This window comes from Typopeltis vanoorti, chromosome 15 (genome assembly GCF_054136105.1).
Source record: "Typopeltis vanoorti isolate ZY-2024b chromosome 15, IOZ_Tvanoo_1.0, whole genome shotgun sequence".
NCBI classification, from domain to species: domain Eukaryota; kingdom Metazoa; phylum Arthropoda; class Arachnida; order Uropygi; family Thelyphonidae; genus Typopeltis; species Typopeltis vanoorti.
This window is the reverse complement of record NC_143563.1, coordinates 19513604-19535283: the sequence shown is the minus strand read 5'-3', so window position 1 is coordinate 19535283 and position 21680 is coordinate 19513604. Positions and strand designations below refer to the sequence as shown.

The 21680-nt window shown below is 35.8% G+C and overlaps 1 protein-coding gene across 1 annotated transcript in view; it reads right to left on the bottom strand.

Moving 5' to 3' along the window:
* Positions 1-21680, bottom strand: part of LOC150098439 (nucleoporin NUP188-like) — a 280537-nt gene that overhangs the window by 103414 nt on the left and 155443 nt on the right. The window contains exons 17-18 of the mRNA XM_090405212.1: positions 20229-20305; positions 7457-7626 (exon numbers count right to left, since the gene is read on the bottom strand). Of these exons, the coding sequence (XP_090261338.1) occupies positions 7457-7626; positions 20229-20305 (247 nt within the window). The remainder of the gene's footprint in view (positions 1-7456; positions 7627-20228; positions 20306-21680) is intronic.

Genomic DNA, 21680 nt, shown 5'->3' with positions numbered 1-21680 from the left:
TATCTTCCTTTTTAGTGAGTTTGATTAGATTCTCAATATCTACATATACTCTCTCAACTTCATCATCACTGTGGTCACTAGTAGGCATGTAAGCTTGTATTATTATAATATTTGTTGGTTTTGCTTCTAGTTTTACCATTATCAATCTGCTACTACATTTTACTGAGTTGATTACTCTTCTTCCCCATTCCTTATTGAGAACCACTGCGACTCTATTTTTTGCTATCTCATCACCTGAATAAATAATTCTGTAATCACCACTCCAAAAGTTCCATTCCATCTCATTTCACTAATTCCCAATATGGCCATTTTTAATCTATCCATTTCTCTCTTCAAACTTTCCAATTTTCTTAATTTGTAGGAGGGTTCTCACATTCCACGTCCCAATGAATGTACAAGGATTTCACTGATTTATGACCTGGGAAGCCTTGCTTCTTCCCCTGCCGTGCACAAGTATTGAGCCATTGGGAGCTTGACTATCTTTTAGAATGTCCATCCATACTGCTATCTTACTAGATATCAAATCTGCTTAGTCTCTGTAAAACAAAGCTTGCATCACTAGTTCCTCTTCCATCTCTGACATTGAATCGCATTTGTTCTTCTTCCATTACTTCTTAATGCTCTTTCTTTATTTTATTTTGAATGATTATAATATCTTGTATGAATGGCTCAGCAATGATATGGGTCTGTAGTTATCAGATTGGCTTTTATCTCCTTTTTATGTATTGGGATGATTTTAATGAGTCTCCAGGCATTAGAGATTTCCCAATTTTTCTAATATTAGGCTGTATAAATAGTTCAGGTATTGTATTGTGTAGTCCTTTCTCCTCCTCATTCTCACAGTTTTTTTGAAATGCTATCCAGTCAATGTGCCTTTTCAGTTTTCATTAATTTTATTGCTATGATAATTTCTTCTAGAATTTTTGGTTTGGATTCTGTTTGATCTATGATGAGATGAGCCTGATAGGAGATACTCTTTTTTTGAGTAATGACAAAAAGTATTTTGTCTGGATTGTTTCTATTTCTGTCACCTTGTCTCCATTAAGTATAGACACTCAGTGAGTGTGATGAAATGTGCCTGAGTGCATAGAGCCAAGACAGATTATGAAAGTGACTAAAGTAATGACTGCACTTGTTATCAAAACAAAGGCAGTTGATTAAAATATGACTGGTTAGTCCAGTATTACAGAACTCACATGCAAGGCATGTCATCATCCCTCAATAGGAAGTAAGATAACTATGAATTGTTGGATGAATATGACCTATGAGCAGCCGAGCAAGTACAATTTCCTCTTTATGGATCCTGTGCAGACTAGACTGCCATAAATTCAATAATGCTTATTACTGGTCTCTGGGAATAGAGCAGAAGATCCCATCAGTATCTCTGATTTTGAACCATCTGTGTAGACAGATGGTTCAAAATGTTTGTTCAGGCACAAAATCAAAGTACCCAATTCTATGAGCTTGAAAGAGCTATAGATAGCAACAAGAGGGGTGGAAAATTTGGGTAGCCTGCAAAAGAAAAAGCTACATATGGTATGCATGCCATGGTGGAAGTCTGATTAATGGCATCTGAACTATGTTGTCTACCTCAGTATCTAGAGCTTGTAAGAGAGCTGTTATTTGCAAACCAAACTAGAAGGTTTCTTTTTCTTTTACTCAAATTTCAAGAAATTTGGGTGCATGAAATTCCCCAAACTTGGGACACGCTAATTTTCAGATCTTCAGCCCAACAGCCAAGACCACATTCCTGACATCATTTTAACACTATCCTTTGCATCCTCTCTTCTGTATCTGCATCACTTTAGAAATCAGGGCTTAGCCCACTAGTGGGGTGCCATTTAGGAGTGTAGGCCTGATTGTTTCCTTTCTTTACCCTCATTTACCCAGTGTTAGTGCCTGCATGCACATATCATTGTTCTGTGATCCCTGATAATGGCAATGCAACAAAATATTGGAAGTATTAATTAAAGTTATTATACATCCCGGACGGGCCCGCGTCTTTTTTGGGCGCTAGTTGTCTTTGGTAAATGTGGCGGTCGAGTTTAGCTAGTCTAGAAAACGTGTTTTTAAAGTTAAATATAGTGTGGCTTTTTGTCAAAAATTGTGCTGCAATTGTGTATCGGTTAGAAACAAGTGTCCTTCAGTGGTATTATTGTTTAGAACTGTGTTGTATATATTGTGTTTTCACTGCCGTTTGTTTCACTATATCAACGTGTAAAGATGGCGTCCAACAAGAAACGTACGTCAGCGGCGCGCAGGACTTCTACTACTACAAGAAAGGCCGGCTCAGCGTTGGATTTTTCGCAATGGATGCGTTGCGGAAACTGCTATATGTATGCACCGAAAAATGTGAAGGATCTGTGGTCGGTCTGGTAAAATGAAAAGAACGAAAATGTCGACGTATGTGAGAAGTGTCGGGATAGGCTGGAGCGTTTAGGAATGGAAGCTGACATCGGGACCGTAGCGGAAGAACTTCGGCGGGAGTTTATGAAAATAAAAAATGACCTTCATCTTCTTCATGAGGAAGTGGAAGTGATCGGTAAGGAGATACTGGAAGTTAAAGCGGAGTTTAATGTGTTAAACAGAGAAATTAGGACTATAGAGATTACTTTAGCTGAAGTAACTAGAACAGGATTACATATGGGTGAGTCTTTGGTGAATGATTCAGTAATAAATAGTATGGGAGTGATTGGGAGTCAATATAATAAAACCACAAGTGGCCTAGAAGAAATGAGATGTAGTGAGAGTGGGGGGGTAAGTAATAGAGAGTTGAGTAATGAAGCTGGGAGAGTCATGCTGAATAGTGTAGAGAATGAGTCCATGAGTGTGGACTTGAATGAAGTTAAGAGTAGTAAAATATATGGTGATTCTATGATTAAGGGTATGGAGAGTGGTATGCATGAGGAGTGCTGGGCTGATGGGACAATAGAAAGAGTGGCTTTAGCAATAAAGAGAGGGCATGAAGCAGACAAGATGATAGTTATGGTGGGTACGAATGACCTGAGAGGTAGTATAAATCGGGTAGGAAAAGATTTAAGAACATTATTAGATATTGTGAAGAGGAAAAGTGTCAATGGGAGAATAGTGTGTGTGCTGCCTCGTTTTGACAATTACGAGTTAAGTAGACGAGCAATGATAATGAATGATATGATTGCAAGAATGTGCAGAAAAAGAGGTCTGGAGTTTGTTGATGTTTGGAGTGTGTTTGAAGGAAAAAGGCAGTTGTATGCTAGAGATGGACTGCATCTTAACATGGAAGGACATAAGCGATTGAAGAAGTTATTGTTTTCTGAACAGGTTGAAGTTATTGGGCAGGGAAACTAATATTGAAAAGGTTGAGTGTGAGAGAGAGAAACTTTAGCACTGATTGTGTATTTATTGATCCTTATAGGCTGAATAAAATGCAGAAGAGAGGGGATAAAAATCGGCATAGGACTACGGTAGTTAATGACTTATATATCAGTTCTAAAGCCGGTACAAGATCTAGAGGGAATCTGCAATTTTTGTATACCAATGCTAGAAGCATTCGAAATAAGAGAGAAGAATTTTTGGCATTAGTCAGTGAAATCTCACCAAAAGTTGTAGGCATTAGTGAAACTTGGCTGTCAGCAGAAGATGTGGTCACTGGAATTGAATGTGATGGGTACACTATTTTCAGGGAGGATAGAGCAGATAGAACAGGGGGAGGAGTACTGTTGATGATAGCTGATGTGTTGCAGCCAAAGAAAGTAGTATATCATGATGATAGACATGTGAATAAGAGTTCATTTGAGGCAGTCTGGTGCGAAATAGCGACCAACGCAACCAAATATACAGTTGGATGCTGCTATAGGCCAGGGAGTACGGGGGGAGATATTGAATTCATGCATCAGCAACTTAGTGCAATGAGTGAAGGCTTGGTGATTATTATGGGGGATTTTAATTACGGTGATATCAATTGGAAGGAGGAAATATCACGTAGCAAAAAGGAAATGGAATTCATACATCTTCTACGAGATAATTACTTGAAACAGCACGTAACTGAAGGGACACGTGGTGTGAGAGTGTTGGACCTGGTTATTGGTTCAGAGGTTATATGCATAAGTAAGGTGTCCTCGTTACCTCCAGTTGGTGAAAGCGATCATGTGGTATTGACTTGGGAGGTTGCAAAATCTGTGGATTTTTCTATTAAGAAGGGGTATGTACGGAACTACAGGTTAGGCAATTATAACAAGCTTCGGAGTGAGCTTGCAGCCATCCCATGGCAGAACATATTGCAAGGGAAAGATGTTAGCAGTGCTTGGGATAAAATCAGCGGGTATCTGAGGAAAGCAATATCAGATTGTGTCCCCATGGTTAGGAGATCAAACAAGGCAGGCATTAGATGGATGAGCAGTAGTATCAAGCTTGAACTGCAAAAAAAGAAAATGTTATGGAGAATTTACAAGGAGAAAGGCGATCAGGACACCCATGAGCAGTACAAGGCTCAAGCTAGGAAAGTTACCAGCATAGTAAGAAAAGCTAAATCAGATTATGAGAAGACCTTAGCCAAAGAGATCAAGGGTAATCCCAAAGAGTTCTTCCGCTATGTGGCAAGTAAGAGGAAGAATGACTTCAGAAGGATAACCTTAGTGGGTGCTGATGGTATTGAGGTGACAAAATCAGATGTAATAGTCGAGTTACTGAGTGATCACTTTTCAAAAGTCTATCACCCAAGTGAGGATATCTCTATACCTACAGCAATACCTAATGTGAGAATTGAAGCTAAAGAATCAGAGGTATTAAATATATTGCAAAACTTAAATGCAAACACTGCGGTAGGCTTAGATGGAATATCAGCTCGGGTGTTGCGTGAATGTGCAAATGAATTGTCAACCCCTCTCACCTGGATATTTAACTTAAGTTTGAACTCTGGTATGGTCCCTAGGGAGTGGAAGTTAGGCAAAGTGGTTCCTTTGCATAAGGGTGGCTCTAAAACTGCGGTATTGAATTACAGACCAATCACCATCTCAGGAGTAGTGGTAAAAGTATTGGAAAAGTTGGTTAAAGACAAAATTCAAGAATGGGTGGATCAGGATATGATACTCTATAGAGGCCAACATGGTTTTGTTAAAGGTAGATCCTGCCTTAGCAATCTATTAACTATTCATAATAGAATAACATCTGAGTTGGACAAAGGAACTGGCTACACAGTGGTACTTCTGGATTTTGCTAAGGCTTTTGACAGGATACCCCATAAAACACTGTTACGCAAATTGGAGCAGATGGGAATGGATATTAAATTGGTGATATGGATAGGAGAATGGCTCAGGTAGAGATACCATAAGGTGGTGTATGGAGGAGCCGAGTCCAGAATGAGGCAGGTGACCAGTGGTGTGCCTCAGGGCTCTGTGCTTGGGCCAATGTTGTTTAATTTGTATATAAATGATATAGGAAACGGCTTAAAGGGAGATATTCAGTTGTTTGCTGATGATGCAAAGTTGTGTAGTGCAATAAAAAATCAAGCTGATGTTGAAAGTTTGCAGGAGGATTTAAATAAGCTGGTAAAATGGGCAAAAGAAAATGGATGTCAGTTCAATGTGGAAAAGTGTAAAGTCATGCATTTTGGGATTAAAAGATTACCAGCTGTGTACTACATCGATGGAAAGGTACTCCAAGAGATTGATGAGGCTAGGGACTTAGGGGTATTGGTAGATAGGGAGATGAAGTTCAGAGGACACATTGCTAAGGTGTCCAAGATTGCACATAGGATTACTTGGTTGTTGAGGAACACACTGACATCCAGAGATAAAGAGGTTATTATTCCCCTTTATAAAGCATTGATACTTCCACATTTGGATTACTGTGCTCAGGTCTGGTCACCTGGATTCCTTGGAGATGAGGAGGCTGTGGAGAGGGTTCAGAGAAGAGTGACCAAGTTGGTGAGTGATATAAAAAATGCTCCCTACATTGATAGATTGAGAGCTTGTGGATTGCAGAGATTGGTTGATAGGCGAAGAAGAGGGGATATGATAGAAACATTCAAATTACTAAAAGGTTTTTATAGGATTGATGCAGGGGAAATGTTTCAGCTGTGTGAAAGTGATGGAAGAACAAGAGGTCATCTCTGGAAATTAAAGAAGAGTGTGGTTAACAAAGGTGTCAGAACAAGGTTTTTTGCCTGGAGGGTGGTGAATGAGTGGAATTCATTGCCTGACTTAGTTGTGAGCTCTTCGTCTGTAAATGAATTCAAGAAGAGATATGACAGATATTGTTTTGCTAGTTTGGGTCTCCCGCGATGAGTCTACTGACTCCATGGAGATACCCGTAATAATAATAATAATAATAATTAATATTTAATATACATTGTAATGTCCTGAAAAATAATAGTTATAAATAACCAATGGAAAAGCATTTCTACCAGAATGTATTCAGCACCAACATTAAGATAAACTTTTTCAACAGTAAACATTTTAAAGTAATGTATAGGAAAATTTCAAAATTGTGTAATGCAACTTATTTGTGTATTATATGTAGACATGTGTGATAAAGAAACAAGTAAAGGAATTTTTCATGTCAACAGAGTGTAGTGTGCAGTTAATTAATGTTGATCTGTTTAAAAGAACTGTAGCATTACATTTGTCAGACTTTGTGATAACAATATCCTTATTAGGTTTTAGTGACTTGCTGACTGCTGGCTGCTAGTTCTATTTTCGTGACTTTGCTACATATTGCTTTGTATTATTCAAAATGTTATAAGTTTCTAAATGAAATTTATCAGCTATATTAGCTAGAAGAAATTTAATGCCCCTTTCAATGTTATATAACATTCAGTTTACTAACAGTTCTAGATGCCTTTATTAAGTAGTAAAAGTTCACCATTATTTAGTGTGTGACTGGAAAGGTTGATAACATGGTAATTACTTGAAGGTAGTTGGTCACTCTTATCTCCCTTGGATGTGGTTGACTATTCCTAGTTATTCACTGGGAAAGAGATATCCTGATTGGTTATATCTGTGTGATGGCCATTCAAATCTCATTGCTGTTTTAGTGTATGAAAGCTATAAGCTTATCTTTATTTGTTTCCAGAATATGTTTAGCCAAGTTGTCAAGCACATTCCAAATATAAGGATTAATGTAACTAGGGTTTAGATTCTAAATTCATTCATTTCTTCACCAGAGGTCAGGCCAGCAGTGTAAATAGTTGACCAAACTGATGTGACTTTGGCATACTATGTATATTGTAATGTCACCTGTGTCTTGTTTGTATGTATATATATATCCTCCAGATGACGACCTTGATGTGAAGGTCAAAACATTGGGTGATTATTTTGGTTCATATTAAACTGAATTTATTACTATAGCTGTCCCCATAATTTATTAAAATGAATGCTACACATTCACAATAACAACTTTATGCTTATTTCAATCACTGAATTTGTATTACCATATAAAAATAAAACAGCAATTTATAAAGCATATATAATTTTCTTACCTTCATCCTCATCTTCATGTTTCTGTTTGCATATGATTTCAAGGGCAGTACTTCCTATCGAAAGGACAGCCAGCTGCAAACGAGGATGAATGATATCTACATGGGATGCAGCACTATTAAGCAATTCACTCAAAAGTTCAATCCACTTGTCGAATCTAGAAAATGATTCTCTAAAAACCAAAATTTACAGTCTTAACAAGTAATGATCAGCATCCTTATATAATAACCTTATCTGTTAATCAAAATAAATGAAACTAAGGCCACTTTTGACTTATAAACTTACCAGAGATAAGTACAGCAAATGGTAGAATTTTTGGAATATATGCTATGGACATTTGTATAAAGCCACATTATTTTAACTTATGTGTTGGTTATATTATATATTACGCATGTCACTTTGAGGATTTAACAAAAAAGACCATGACTAGAGGTGCAGACAGGATAGAAACCAGAATATTTTTGTGTATATTGTGTACCTTGATCAGTGTTAGAGTACTCACACTCTGTGTAGCTTCATAGTTACAGCACTCATATTGTATGTTTTTGTGGTGTCAGACCACTCACAGTAACTGTCGGTGATACTACTGATAAAGCATTTGCTTCTTTTACCTGCTGCTGTGACAAGCTGTTAATCTTCAAAACAATTTGTTTTATTTAATTTTGCCATTTAAAAATTAGTCTGAAATGCCACTGTCACTCTTTATTTGTAAGACTACATTATTTGTAGCATAGCTGATGATTTTGCTGCATGCTATACATGTCACATGAACACATCCTGTTGGATAAAAATGTGGCACATGAGAAATGGGAATGTGTGAATTATATGTAACCAGTGGAAAGCATTGGGTGACATAAGTGTTTCCATCTTGGGATTCAGCAGTAGCAGCAGAGATGATACTTCAGAAATAGGTTAGTGCTGATTTGTAGATACCAGGAATGTGTTAGAGGGCAAAGAGAACATGAAACACATCTCCGGATTTGACCTTGGGCAGTGTGGCAGAGAAAGATTGTCTGAATGCCTGATTGTCAGAGTGAATGTCGGGTAAAAACATGTGTGTGTGTGTGTGTGTGTGTGTAAAAAAGAAATAGAACTGCTGATAAAGGAGATAGAAGGCATGAAAAACTGAGCTGAGGAGGATGAATGAAGAGACTAGGAGGTTGGAGAGGTTGGCTAGTGTGAGGAGAATGAGAGATGAGAGAGAGAGAGAGAGAGAGAGAGAGAAAGTGAGAGAATGGGGAAAGAGAAGGTACTGGAGGAAGTTGAGAGTACAGGAGTAAGGGATTTAGAGATGAGATGATGGGGGGGGGGGAGTAGAAAGGACTGGGAGAAGAATGAATGAATCTGTTTGGAGTGTCACATTATGGGAGATTTGATAGTTCAGGGTGTACAGAAAAGAGTGCAAGAGGATGACTGTCAGGAGGGACAACAGAAAGTGTGGTGATGGCAAAGAAGCAAGGTGAAAATGCAGAAGGGATGACAGTGATGGTTGGTGTGAAATGACCTGAAAAGTAGTGTGTATCGAATCATGTAGCAACAGATTTGATATTTATATTAGGGATATTGCAGGAAATGTGTTGCCTTGGAATGATAATACAGATATTGATATTCTTTTTGAACTTTCGAGATTGTAGTTCTTTGGAAGTGCTTCATAAGGAAGGCTGTTCCACATTGAATTGAGAATTGAAGTGGATGGAATGAAAGATGACTGGGAGAAACAAGTTCAGTGAGTATGCAGTTAGATTGTAAAGGGATGTTACACAGCTGTTACTCGAGTTCCTGTACATCTGGCAGAAATGGGAGATATAATGGATGCAAGTTCTGCTGAACAATGACATGGAAATGTCTTAGAAGAGACATAATGCAGAAGTTCGTCCTCTAAGGGAAAGTGTCTGAAAAGAATCTGTAAGAGAAGTGTCATTAATCAACTGGACTGCTCTTTTCTGAATAGCATCAAGAATTTTTAGGGAGACCTTAGGTGCACCATACCAAAAATGAGAGCAGTATTCCAATATTGGTCAGATTTGAGATTTATACAGAGTAAGTAACTGTTCAACAGAGAAGTGTTGTTTCGAGCAAAAAAGAATGTCAAATTTTTCTGAAAGTCCGATGATGCTATAGAAGTGATATGATTGTGCCAAGAAAGATTTGGAGTAAGAGTCAGTCCAAGAAGAGAGATTTGGTCTTGACTGTTGAGCTGAGCATTATTAAAAGTAAGTGGAGAGGATCTGAAGTCTTTTTTATGAGAAAACAAGCAAAACTGCATTTTGGAAGAATTGAAGTTGACTAGGTTGCTTTCACTCCAACCAAGGACTGTGTTTGGGGCACTTATTACAGATGATCTTGAAGCTTGAGATGTTTAAGCACTGGAGTGTGCCTTCATCAGCAAAACTATGAATAAAGTTTGTAGTCAACGAGAGCAGGTTTATATAAATCAGAAAGAGAGTAGGTAAAATGACAGAGCCTGAGGGACAGTGGCATTGACAGGAAAGTCTGAGGAGAGAAGACCATCCACCATTACATGTAAGGATCAATCTAAGAAAAAACTGGCAATCCATTTACAAAAGAATGAAGGCAGTCTAAATGATGGTAACTTGTTGAGATGCCTGCCCTCGATTCAGACCCTATCAAAAGTCTAGAAGATGTAAATAGCAACAGCACAAGTTTCTCCAAACTTCCATGGAATGGGTACAAAGGTGTGTGACATAGGCCAGATCTCTTGGGGATCTAGATTGGCAAAATCCATACTGGTGGTCACTAACCAGCAATTCTGCAGGCCCTGATAGTGAAGTTATAAGTATACAAAAAAATATACCAGTTCAGTCCTTTTTCATAAAACATATTAATTTCACTAAGTTGAGTTATGATGGACAATGTCTATCAAATCAACCATGAAGTCCACATGCGATATATGCAACATGATCTTTATTGCTTTTTAACACTATATTCTATTAATGCTTTTAGACATAAATTTATGCCTTCTTTTAAGTTTCATTTTGTTTTAGCACCTTTTAATATATTCCTGAAGAAGCCCATCAAAGTGTGTGAAAAATTAGTGAACAAACAAATTTATTTTGTTTTGTGGTTATATACTGGTTATTAACAGTCAAGTCAACCACAAAGAAATATGTAAATATCAAAATTGGATATTTTTCAACTTTGTATTTTAGAGCCAGAATTTTGTGGAAAGTAACAGGATATTACAGATGTTTTGGAAAAGTTCTGCACAAAAGAATCTGCAATTACTTTTGGACCAGTAATTGTAGTAATTGTACATCTATTTAAAGTGAGTAGGTGGTATATCTGCCATTCAATTTTTGGATTTTGTCCAAGAATACTTTGGTATTGGCTGATCTGATTATAGATATATAAAAAGTCCTTTTAGTTCTGACAGAAGACATATTATGATCAATCACAAGAATGTTTGGAACAATTAAGTTTCTTGTGGTAGAGTATCTGTAGAATATACCACCTATGATTTAAGTTTTCTTAGCTGTTGTGCATACTGTATTCCATGGTTTAGGGAAAGGTAGACACTAACTTGACTGTTTTGGGTATTGCAGTGGTGGCAGCTTGATGAACTCTTTAATGTGAATCACTGCTTTTAGTAGTAGAGGAGCTGAGTGTTGCAGAATTAATGTTCAGCTCCTCTACTAGCCTCTATTCTTGACAAAGATGAGAATATGATCTAATAACAGCTTGATCTTTGTGTTATTCATGGAGATAGGAATAACATTCCCATAAATTTTCCTACTTCTCATTTAAGCAGTGGGAACAGAAATGGAAAATGTTTTTGTAGTGAATGTTTTTGTATAAGAATGTGAAGAGGACCTTTTTTTTTTCTTAAGAAAAACATGATATTGAAAAAATACCATGTACATAGGCATTTAATAGGGAGATGTGTGGTAGACATAATACAATTTTTAAAATAACAGTTTCATGTAAAGGAAATTAGAATTTATTAAATACTCCTATATATTTCACTCAATATATCATGAGCATTATTCAGCAAGAAAAACAGAAGAATTGGCTACAATATTTAAATTATGAACACAAAAAAGTCATAAGCAGATGCATACCTACACATATCTTGGTCGTAGCTGTATGAGTAGGAGAAAAAAACACTATTAAAGTTCCAGGGAAACAGGCATAGTTATGCAATTAAAAACTTATAAACAACTAACACCCAAAACAAAACTTACTTCCCAAAACTTAGAGATAGGCATACAGTCTGTTTGATTAAGAGTAGGACAGTGGCATAGGGCTTCAGATGACTCAAGAAATAGATGATCAAATTAAACCTATTATAGTGCATTATTGTTACCAATTCCAGTGAACTGTCTAGTGTTGATGGCACGAGAAGCAAAGCCCGAACCTCCCATTCCAGAAATCTTATATAATCTTGATGTTCTTGGATTCTAATCTCAGCAGAATGACAAGTCTGTCCAAAGATGTCAAGAACAGGGTTATTTGATAAACACCAAGCACAGAGGTGATAATATATCCTTAATAAGTGGTAAGAAAGAAGATAACTTCTGGGCTGGTATGAAGGTGGTATACAGATTATATTTGTGGAAAGTCCTTGCTATTTGTTCAGAAGTCCCATTAAGGTAGGGTGTGCAGATCCTTTTAACATCATACTGCAGTTTGGCAGAGGGATGATAATTATCAATTATTTTCAGTATTGTGGTTTTATTATGTCCATTAAGCAATACAGTGAGTTTTATTTTATTTAATTCTTCTAATAGAAGAGAGACAGAAGAACAAACTGTGCATGCTTGGTGCATGAGGATTTTGATAATATCTGTTTTTTATGAAGGAAGATGATGATGTGAAGCTGTGTGTGGATATATCTGCCTGTAAAGGATGGCTTCCTGTAAACTGAAAATTTACTATTACCAACAGAGTTTCAATGTATTAGGGGTATCAAAAAAAGGAAGACAGTTGTTAGATTTGCATTCAAAATGAACTTAATGCAAGTGTATGAGGAGTTAATTTTGTCCAAAAACACTGAAGAAGTTCTGTTTCAGAGTGAGACCAAATTGCAAAGACATCGTCAAGAAAACTAGGTTTATTTGGTTGTTAAAACAAGAAAAAAACAAAAATAAAAATACCAACTATTTTCACCACAAGGGACTTGTGTCTTCTTCAAAGTAAATAAACAAAAAGATGACAAGTGAAAAATAGAAATTAATGTAAAAGGTGAAAGAAACTACTGTAGTATAAACAGTCAAAACACAAGCAATGAAATGTATCATGTATCATCTATTTTCTAGTATTCTTTGGAGATAATTAGTTGAAAAATGGAAGCCAGGTGTGTGAAGTAATATAATCAGTGACTGCTAGATATCACTTAAGATGGATCCTTGATTTTTGTTGAGTGAGCCATGGGGATAAATGATGGTGCTAAACTCTTTAATCTAAAAGTTATATATGGCACAGAGTGATGTGTTTAAGCCAGGCACGATTTTCCCCCCTCTCATTATAAGCCACATCACTAAAATGTTCCTTCTTTGTTATTTTGAAACTTCTGTAAGTCTGACCTATGTAAGGAAGATCACAAGAAGAAAGAATTCTGTAGACTCTTGGATGTTTGTAGAAGGGGTTACTGTGTTAACGTTTGGGAAGGGGGGGAGGTGCACCATTGTAAGCGTTTGGTCATTTGCATATTTGTGATAAATTTTGGCTTTTAGTACTTTTTGTACTCTTACTTGTGTCTATTTTTCTATCAATTGTACCTTATGCTTTCTTAAGGTTATCCTATCCCTTACCTTATGATACCTCTTGTCTTATTCCCCACAATTAGTCTCTAATGCTCCTATATAAGGTGATGCTGTTAGTGAATTGACCTGATACTAGACAATTCTCATCAACAGATGGCAATCTCTTAAGCTGAAAGGAACTTAGGAAAATTTATTTCATTTGTGACTGAGCCACCTAAGTTCCTAATTAATAAGCATCGGAGATAAGCTATAACACCGATAGGATAATTCTATCAATGGTCTAAGGCTTAATTCTTACAGTTATGGCTATTTCTTAGTTCCCCTTATTCACAGGTTCAATGTTTTTTTTCCAAGACAGTGCATTGAGTAAAGATCAGGTGAAAGTCTCCTTTTAACAAACAAAACATGTTTAATGCAACTTGAAACAAATATTACACTATTCCATACACTTTATACAGTCTTGCTTTTAATCTTATTCTAACCTTAACTGATAACCTTAAACAAATAAAGAATCAATCATTTACATAGAGAGAAAAAAAAACTCATATTCTACAATATCTCATTTTCTATTTCATTTCCCCAAAATTATCTAATATCTATGCTTCAGTCCTAATTTGTTTCTATTCACTAGAACACTAAAGTTCTAGGAATGTTACAATCAGAGGATCACAATTCTCCTTATGCACCTTACTGCTGGAAAATGTAATCACAAGTCCATTGAAATATGTATTTTCCTTCAAGTCCTAGCAGTCCTACTCTATTTCTGCAGGCTGTCCGACTTGTTCTTCTGTGCAGGCCTAATCTGTATGCTGCTCGCTAGTCATCTCTTCATTGGTTTACTTGCAGGAAAAGTGATTCCGATTTGCCGACGGTACTGGATCGAGTTGAAGGCACCCGTGTCAGATGCACTGAGCGAACTCTTAACTGAAATTCATCACTGAAATTCCTCCGTCACTCCCCGTAGCCACGGGCGCATTCTGATGAACTCTAGTCGGGTCTGCGAACTGTCCCAAGAAGAATGCAAAAATGAGAGAGAGAGCCTCCTAAGGCTCCCTATATACTCTTTTTTCCAGGTCCTTGTTTTAGGGTCGGAGACCCCAGAATGTCCCATGTGCATGCTGACATCAGTCGTCATGACCTTCATTGCAGAGTAGCAAGAGTTCCTTCTTTCAGGGTCAGAGACCCCCGAATATCCTGTGAACGTTTTGAAGTCAGTGGCTGTGACCTTCAAACCATTGTTCACTTTCACATACTTAATCCTCTATAATTCCTTTCACTTGGGGCATAAACACTTCAAAAATAGATCATCTCTACAATTTCACTCTGAGAATTAAATAAAGTGTACAATTTAACAACTAATTTAACTTACAATTTACACTTTTTTTGGTACTTTTTTGTGTTGTTGCATTTTCATTGCTGCATTGAATTTTGCAACTGTTCTTTAGAAATGAAGAAGGCTGCATGTTGTGAGAATAGGCTTGAAGACTATTGCGATGTTATGAGTTTTAAGGAGATTGGTGATTTTGATGGACAGATTACTGATGTAAGGAACTGAAACAGAGTCTCTGTAATTATTGTCAAGATTACAATTGCACATGGATTACAATTATAAAAAAATACTATTTTGATAATATCCACTGAGGACAAAGTAGTTGAGCAGAAACTGTAATTTCTAGTTGTCTACACTCATCTTTTAAGACGGAGACTACACATTTCTTTTATGTTGTGAATGATGCCGATTTTTTTGTGATGCAAAGAAAAAAGAGATGAGGAATGGAGACAAAGTCTAGTGTGAGTGGGCTTGCACTAAATGCTAATATAAAACTGTTCTGTAATGCTTCTAAGATCATGAATAAAATAATAATAATAATAATGAAAGTATCTTGCCTTTGTTCTCTACTTCTAAGATGAATTTGATTTTTGGTGGCATGAGCTGAAGTGAATTAAAAAATTATTTAAATCAGCAAGGTCATGATCAAGATGCAAATACTGTCTTATCATGTTATCAACTCATGTTCAGGATACAAATAATAAGGAATAAAAGAGAAATTAGTCAAAACACTAAAGCACCTCTACACAAAACAATGCTCAAACCAATTTTAACTTATGAAAAATCAATTTTAACTGATGAATTCTGGAGTTAAAAATAACATGCTTAATCATGCTGCAGATCACAGATATGAAAATTTTGAGAAAATCAAGAGAGTGAAAATGGCATCAATGGCAGAATGATATTAAAAATGAGAACATTAGGAAGGAACCTAATATTATTAGAATTCAGGAATATGTGAGCAGAGCTAATCTAAAAGGTGGTGTGTGTTCATATAAACAGAATGAGAGGGAGAAAGGATAGCAAAGTGTTTTTTTTTTTTAGAATGGGCAGGAAAAAGATCAAAAAGAAGACCAAGATCTAGGTAGACTGGTACAAGAAGCAGTGCCTTAAAAAACAGAAATATAAGATCTGAAAATGTTGGAGTCTTGACAGGTAACAGATTGATTTGGGGGGAAATTATAGATAGGAAGTTAGTAATGACGTAAGTTCTTCATATAGTACTATCATAATATCCTATACATTCCTTCAGGGTACATTGTCTGGACATACATACATAGCTCATGGCAAAAACATGATGTTAAAAAAGAGAATCATGATGTAATTATATATTAACAGAATTGAAGAATTTAAAATATTTTAAGTTAAAACTTTGAAGGAAAACACAGATCTAATCCAAGGAGAATATATATCATTATAAATTCAGATCTAAGTTTGTAATCCAGGTCACAGCTTCAGGAGCCACTTGCAAAAAGTCATTCCAGTCATTCTGATAAGCGGAAGGTGCATTCTGTTACAATATGTTGCATAGTCTGTCATGGAGCACCACAGTCACATTCTGGAGATGTTTGTCTGTTCCATTTATAGAGAGTATCTCCACATAGGCCATGATTTGTCCGAATTCCATTTAGCACTGTCCATGTTTTGTGAGGTAGATCTGATCCTGTAATGATGTGATCACCTTCAAAGATGTTATGCAAATGTTCTTTCATATTTTCCTTCTATGTTTCTTCCCAATTTGATGAAGGATTAAAATTATTTAGTAGTAGTAGTTCTGCTGCTCGTAGTGACGGATGGCGAGATTTCAATCTATTCACGTTAAGAGTTGGAAGATCCTAATGAATAGGTAGGTTCGGATTACCTGCAATTTTTTGAAATTCATGGACTAAAGAATTTAATCTATGTAGTTCTGTAGGAATAATGCCTGCTAAAAGAGGTAACCAATATGTTGGGGTCGATCTAATACAGCCTGTAATTAATCTTAAGGTATTGTTCAATTGAGAATCGATAATCCTTGTGTGAGGACTATTTAGCCACACAGGAGCACAATATTCAGCACTTGAGAATACCAAAACAAGGGCTGTTGTCCGAAGAATAGAGGATCTAGAACCCCAGGTAGTGCCACAGAGTCTCTGTAGGATGTTATTATGTGTCCTCAGTTTATATGCAAGGAAAGATGTTGCCTGAAAGTGAAAGAACGGTTAAGAAGTGCGACTCCCAAGTATTTACGGAATTTATTATATGGAAGTATAGTGTTGTTCAATTCAATTTTTAGTTTCACATGTCTGAAATTTGATGATGACTTATATTTCAGTCTTCTAAGGCATTCCTTCCTATACCAGTCCACCTAGACAATGAGCTTCCTTTGGATCTTTTTCCTGCCATCCTGGGGTTGGGGAGGGGGGCACTTGCTTTGCTATATTTTCTCTCTCACATTCTGTTTAAGTGAACACACACCATCTTTTAGATTAGCTCTGCTCACATATTCATCAATTCTAATACTATTAGAATGCAGGTATATGTGAGAACTTAACATTGTTGGCATCCAGGAATGTGCTAACAGAGCTTATCTCAGGTGGTACGGTCACTTAAACAGAATGGGAAAGAAAACATTAGCAAAACAAAAGTTCTCTGCCAGGTTCTTTCCTAATATCCTCATTATTAATATGATATTGCCATTGATGCCATCTGTTCACACCCCTAATCTTTCTCAGGACTCTCATATCTGTGGTCTCTAGTCTTTGGTCAAGTGTTTTATTTCTAACCTAGCTCTCAAATCCATAAGTTAAAACTGGTATGAATACCGTCTTGTAAAGAAATTAGTCAAAACACTAATTTAGTGTTTTGACTAATTTCTCTCTTATTCCATATACATTTATTCAGTTGACTTTCTACCATACCAGCTTTGTTGATTCCGTTGTCTATTTCCATATTTAATTTGTCATCTTCACTAAAAATTATGCTTAGACAGCTGAAATGTTTTACGTGTTCTATAGGTTCTCCATACACAAGGCAGTTGATATTTTCAATGCTTCTTACTATTTTCATTGTCTTTGTCTCTTTGTCTTGTTATTGCTGATGTGCCTTTGTCATTATCTTGTTATTGCTGATATGCCTTGTCATATGCCTTTTCCAGATCTACAAAACTTAAATACAGATATTTGTTATATTCCCATGATTTCTCAACTATTTGTTGTAAAGTGAAAATCTGATCCTGACAGCCTCTATTTGACCTTCGTACCAAATCTATTAGAACAGTTTTTCCATTTAGTCAGGGAATCTTGCAGACTTGTACTGGATTTATTTAGAAGTATAACATCACTTGGAGAATAACAACTCCAATTTTGATATCATGCTAATGCCACTTTCCTTCATAATGTGATCCATACAGATAATGAATAACAGAGTGGATAATGTACATCCTTGTCTGACCTCAGATTTAACATTAAACTATCTTCCTGTGCTTCTTCCAATTCTAAGTGCTGACTTACAACTCAAATAAAGACCAAGTATTGGTTGATATAATGCTCCATTGACACCATATAACTGTAGTGTTTTGAATAGTTTTTCTCTTGGCACTTTGTCATATACCTTTTCCAGATTCTACAAAACTTAAATATAGATCTTTGTTATATTCCCATGATTTCTCAACTATATGTCATAAAGTGAAAATCTGATCCTGACAGCCTCTATTTAGCATGAATCCAGTTGTTCTTCACCAAGATTCCCTTCCACAATCCTTCTCGAGTATAAGTCCATAAATCTTACCAGGAACAATCAGTAAGGAAATACCTTCTGAACTATGCAGTGCAGCCACTTTTATACCTCCATGCTTGAACATTTCTGGTTCCACAGTTCAGACTTTGGATGGCTTTTTCTACTTCAAGTATGGATATGTATTCCTGATTGCATGCCTGGTCAGTGTTTTTTACTACTGTGCTCTCATTGATTGTTTCATTTAGCAATTTTTTGAAGTAATTACTCCATATATCAAGGATATCTTTTTCTCCAGTTTTTGTCACCTTTATCATCTCTAATTCCTTTTATAGCACTCTTTCCTCCATTTCTGAGCTTTATCAACAGCCTTCAGAATATCCAATGACTTTCTTTTAGTTAGTTTTACACAGTTTTTAGCTTTCTTACGTTTGTTTCTGTATTCTCTAAGAGCACAAGAACTTTCGATATACTTTCTTCTTTTCCTTCACTGCCTCTTTAATTTCCTATGTCCACCATGGAGTTCTGATTTTTCTATCCTTGCAGACAACCTCATCACATGCCTCTCTGGCTGATCAATCAACATTTTCTTCAGGATTTGCCAGTGAATCTTCACGGTTTTCCTGTTCTCAAACTCATACATTTTTTCTTGAATAATATTTGTGCATTTCAGTCTACAGTTGACATCTGAGAACTGCTCGATTTTTATTCACTTTAAAACTTTCTTACATGTTCTTTTTTTTAGATATGAAATCCAATTTTATCCTGCTCAAGACTAAATGGTGATCACTTCCAATTTCAAATCCTCTGTACACTCCGGTATCCTGTACCAGTGAGAAAACACGCTATAAACAATAACATAGTAAATGAGACTTTTCTTTTTCCTTGCCACTTCTGTCCATATGAATTTGTGCACATTTTATGTTGGAATATTATATTAGTAATAACCTGTCCATGTCCTGAGCAGAAATCCAACAGGCATTTGCTATTATTATTAGCTTTGCTCTTTTCTCCAAATTTTTCCAAAGTATTTTTGTATGTCTGACAATCATTTCCTACTCTGCTATTTAGATCCCCAACAAGGACTGACTTTTCATTTTTCAACGTGCCAGTTACTTTCTGTAAAGCCTCAAAAAATTCCTCCACTTCTACCTTAGCAGAACCTTCTGTGGGACCATAGGCACAAATAAGTCTAATAAATAAATCCTCACCGTTAAGGATTTACATGAAAAAACTACATACTTACCCTAATGAATGCATTTATTAAATACAAATATTTATATACAAAATATATTAATTATATCAGAATATTAATATTCTAATTAAATTAATATAAAACCAAAAGCATATTAGAATAAGTATATGAACACAGCATAACACAACTATACAGTATACTAATGTAGGAGCTAGATGATCACTTGGCAAATGTTTTCCTTTGATTAATTCAGAAGTTTACATTCAGAGGTTTTTATAATCGAAGTTTAAAATAAACCCCATGTTTCAGCAATTTTTTTTTCTTATATTCAAATATTGTGTTATACGCTGACATATATGGTAGTTGGAATTGTAATAAAAAACAAAATCAACATGGTGAGAGAGAGAGAGAGAGGAGCTTCTGATTTAAGAATTAAAATGATCTGGTAATATATATGTAAATTTTGATCCCAGATCAGAAAATCAAGTGGCTAGCTCAAGTCTTGTTCATGTTTCTAAGGTTATAATTTTTCATTATGGTCAATGAAATTAAATTTAAATGTTATTTAAATGCTCAATTTAAATAACATTTATTAATATATGATAAATAAAAGGTTATGTGATTTGTAGCAATCCTCAACATAATGGATAACAGTGAGTACTTTTTCTTTTCTTTTCTTTTTTTTTTTTTTATTTACGATTCATATACCTCACCAGTTAACAGACTTGAATTTTATAAACTCTGATTTTGCTATTATAAAACAACTTCAAAAGTTTTACTGAAAAAATAATAATAAATAAATTAAAACTTACTTTTTCCATCTCTGCAACAACATTAAATATAATTCTGCCAAAAGAATTAGCAATTTAATATTGCTAGGCATTTTAATCTGGAAATAAATAAATAAATGAAATAAAGACTGTATCTGAACAAATAGTAGGCAGAAAGACACTTCACCAATGGTACATCTATTATCAGTATTAGCTATATGTTCAGAAATTATTATAATTACCGAAGGTTTCCTGGTGTAGTCACACAACAGTATAAATAATGAATAATGGAATTTTAAAGGAGCATGGTGGTTACAATCATTTTAGTGACATTAAAGACCTTAAAAAATTTCAACATATTTCTAAATACAAGGGATATATGGTTCACACATCAGAATATCTGCTGGCCATATTGAGGATCTAGCAAACAGTGTAGGTTAGAACACCAAACAAATACTAAACCATAAAAGGATGTTTATTAACTGGCATATATTTTGCTGGATTTCAAACCACCATCCTCAGAGCAAAATAACATGTTACAAACAGTTTACATACAACAATTAGTAAATGAAACAGTTCATGTAGTAACTGACAAAGATCTAAAGTGCTAGTTTGGTGTCTCTAATGTTGTATTAAAAGAAGTTATTACAGTTGTGTAGGAGCTGATCTTAAGATGATTGTCTCCCAAATTTTTGGTAGATTAATGCTATACTTGTTAAAGATAAGAGAATACTCCATAGCCACTGCTGACCCTAAAAACAGTCTCTCTGACCGACAACAACTTTTATATCACACATTAGTTTCATCCATTAGTCTCTCTGACCTACAACGACTTCTATATTGCACATTAGTTATCTAATTCCGTGTGAGCATGCGGCCCAAAGCACAGTCGATGAGTACTGACTTGTCATAATAATGGTAACAAACGTTTTCTATGTTTTCCGATGCAGATATTAACAGATCTTGTCTGTCCATAATAAACCAAGTTACAATCACAGGACACTTCATATGCTCCAGGATGTAGTAGAGCAGGGGTCTTCAATGCATGGCCCACGGAGTTCTTTGCAGTGGCCCGCTGGCCATTTTGAAAAAATAACTACTTAACATTAAAACGCAATTAAATAAAAAATAATTTCAATGAAGCCCATGTGCCACTAAGCTATACTGTGGTATTTAGAATTGTAAAATGCTTTCCAGATTCACAAGGAACGCTGTGCATTTAATACTTTACATAAAATCCTATAAAAATAAATATTAAATAAACATGCTTCTTCAGCCATCTACCAGCGCCAAGCAGTACTTAAGTACTAGTAGTAACGTCGCAGGTAGATGGCTGAAGCAGTAGTTCATTCGAGAGCACTGTCTAGTGCCTTCCAGATACATTTCGAAGGTTCTCGATACTTCATTATTTTCATATAAATAAAAGAGGATTTCATCCACAGTCAGTCAGTCGTGAACAGTGTGCTATTCATGTATAAGTGCACACAGGTTCGT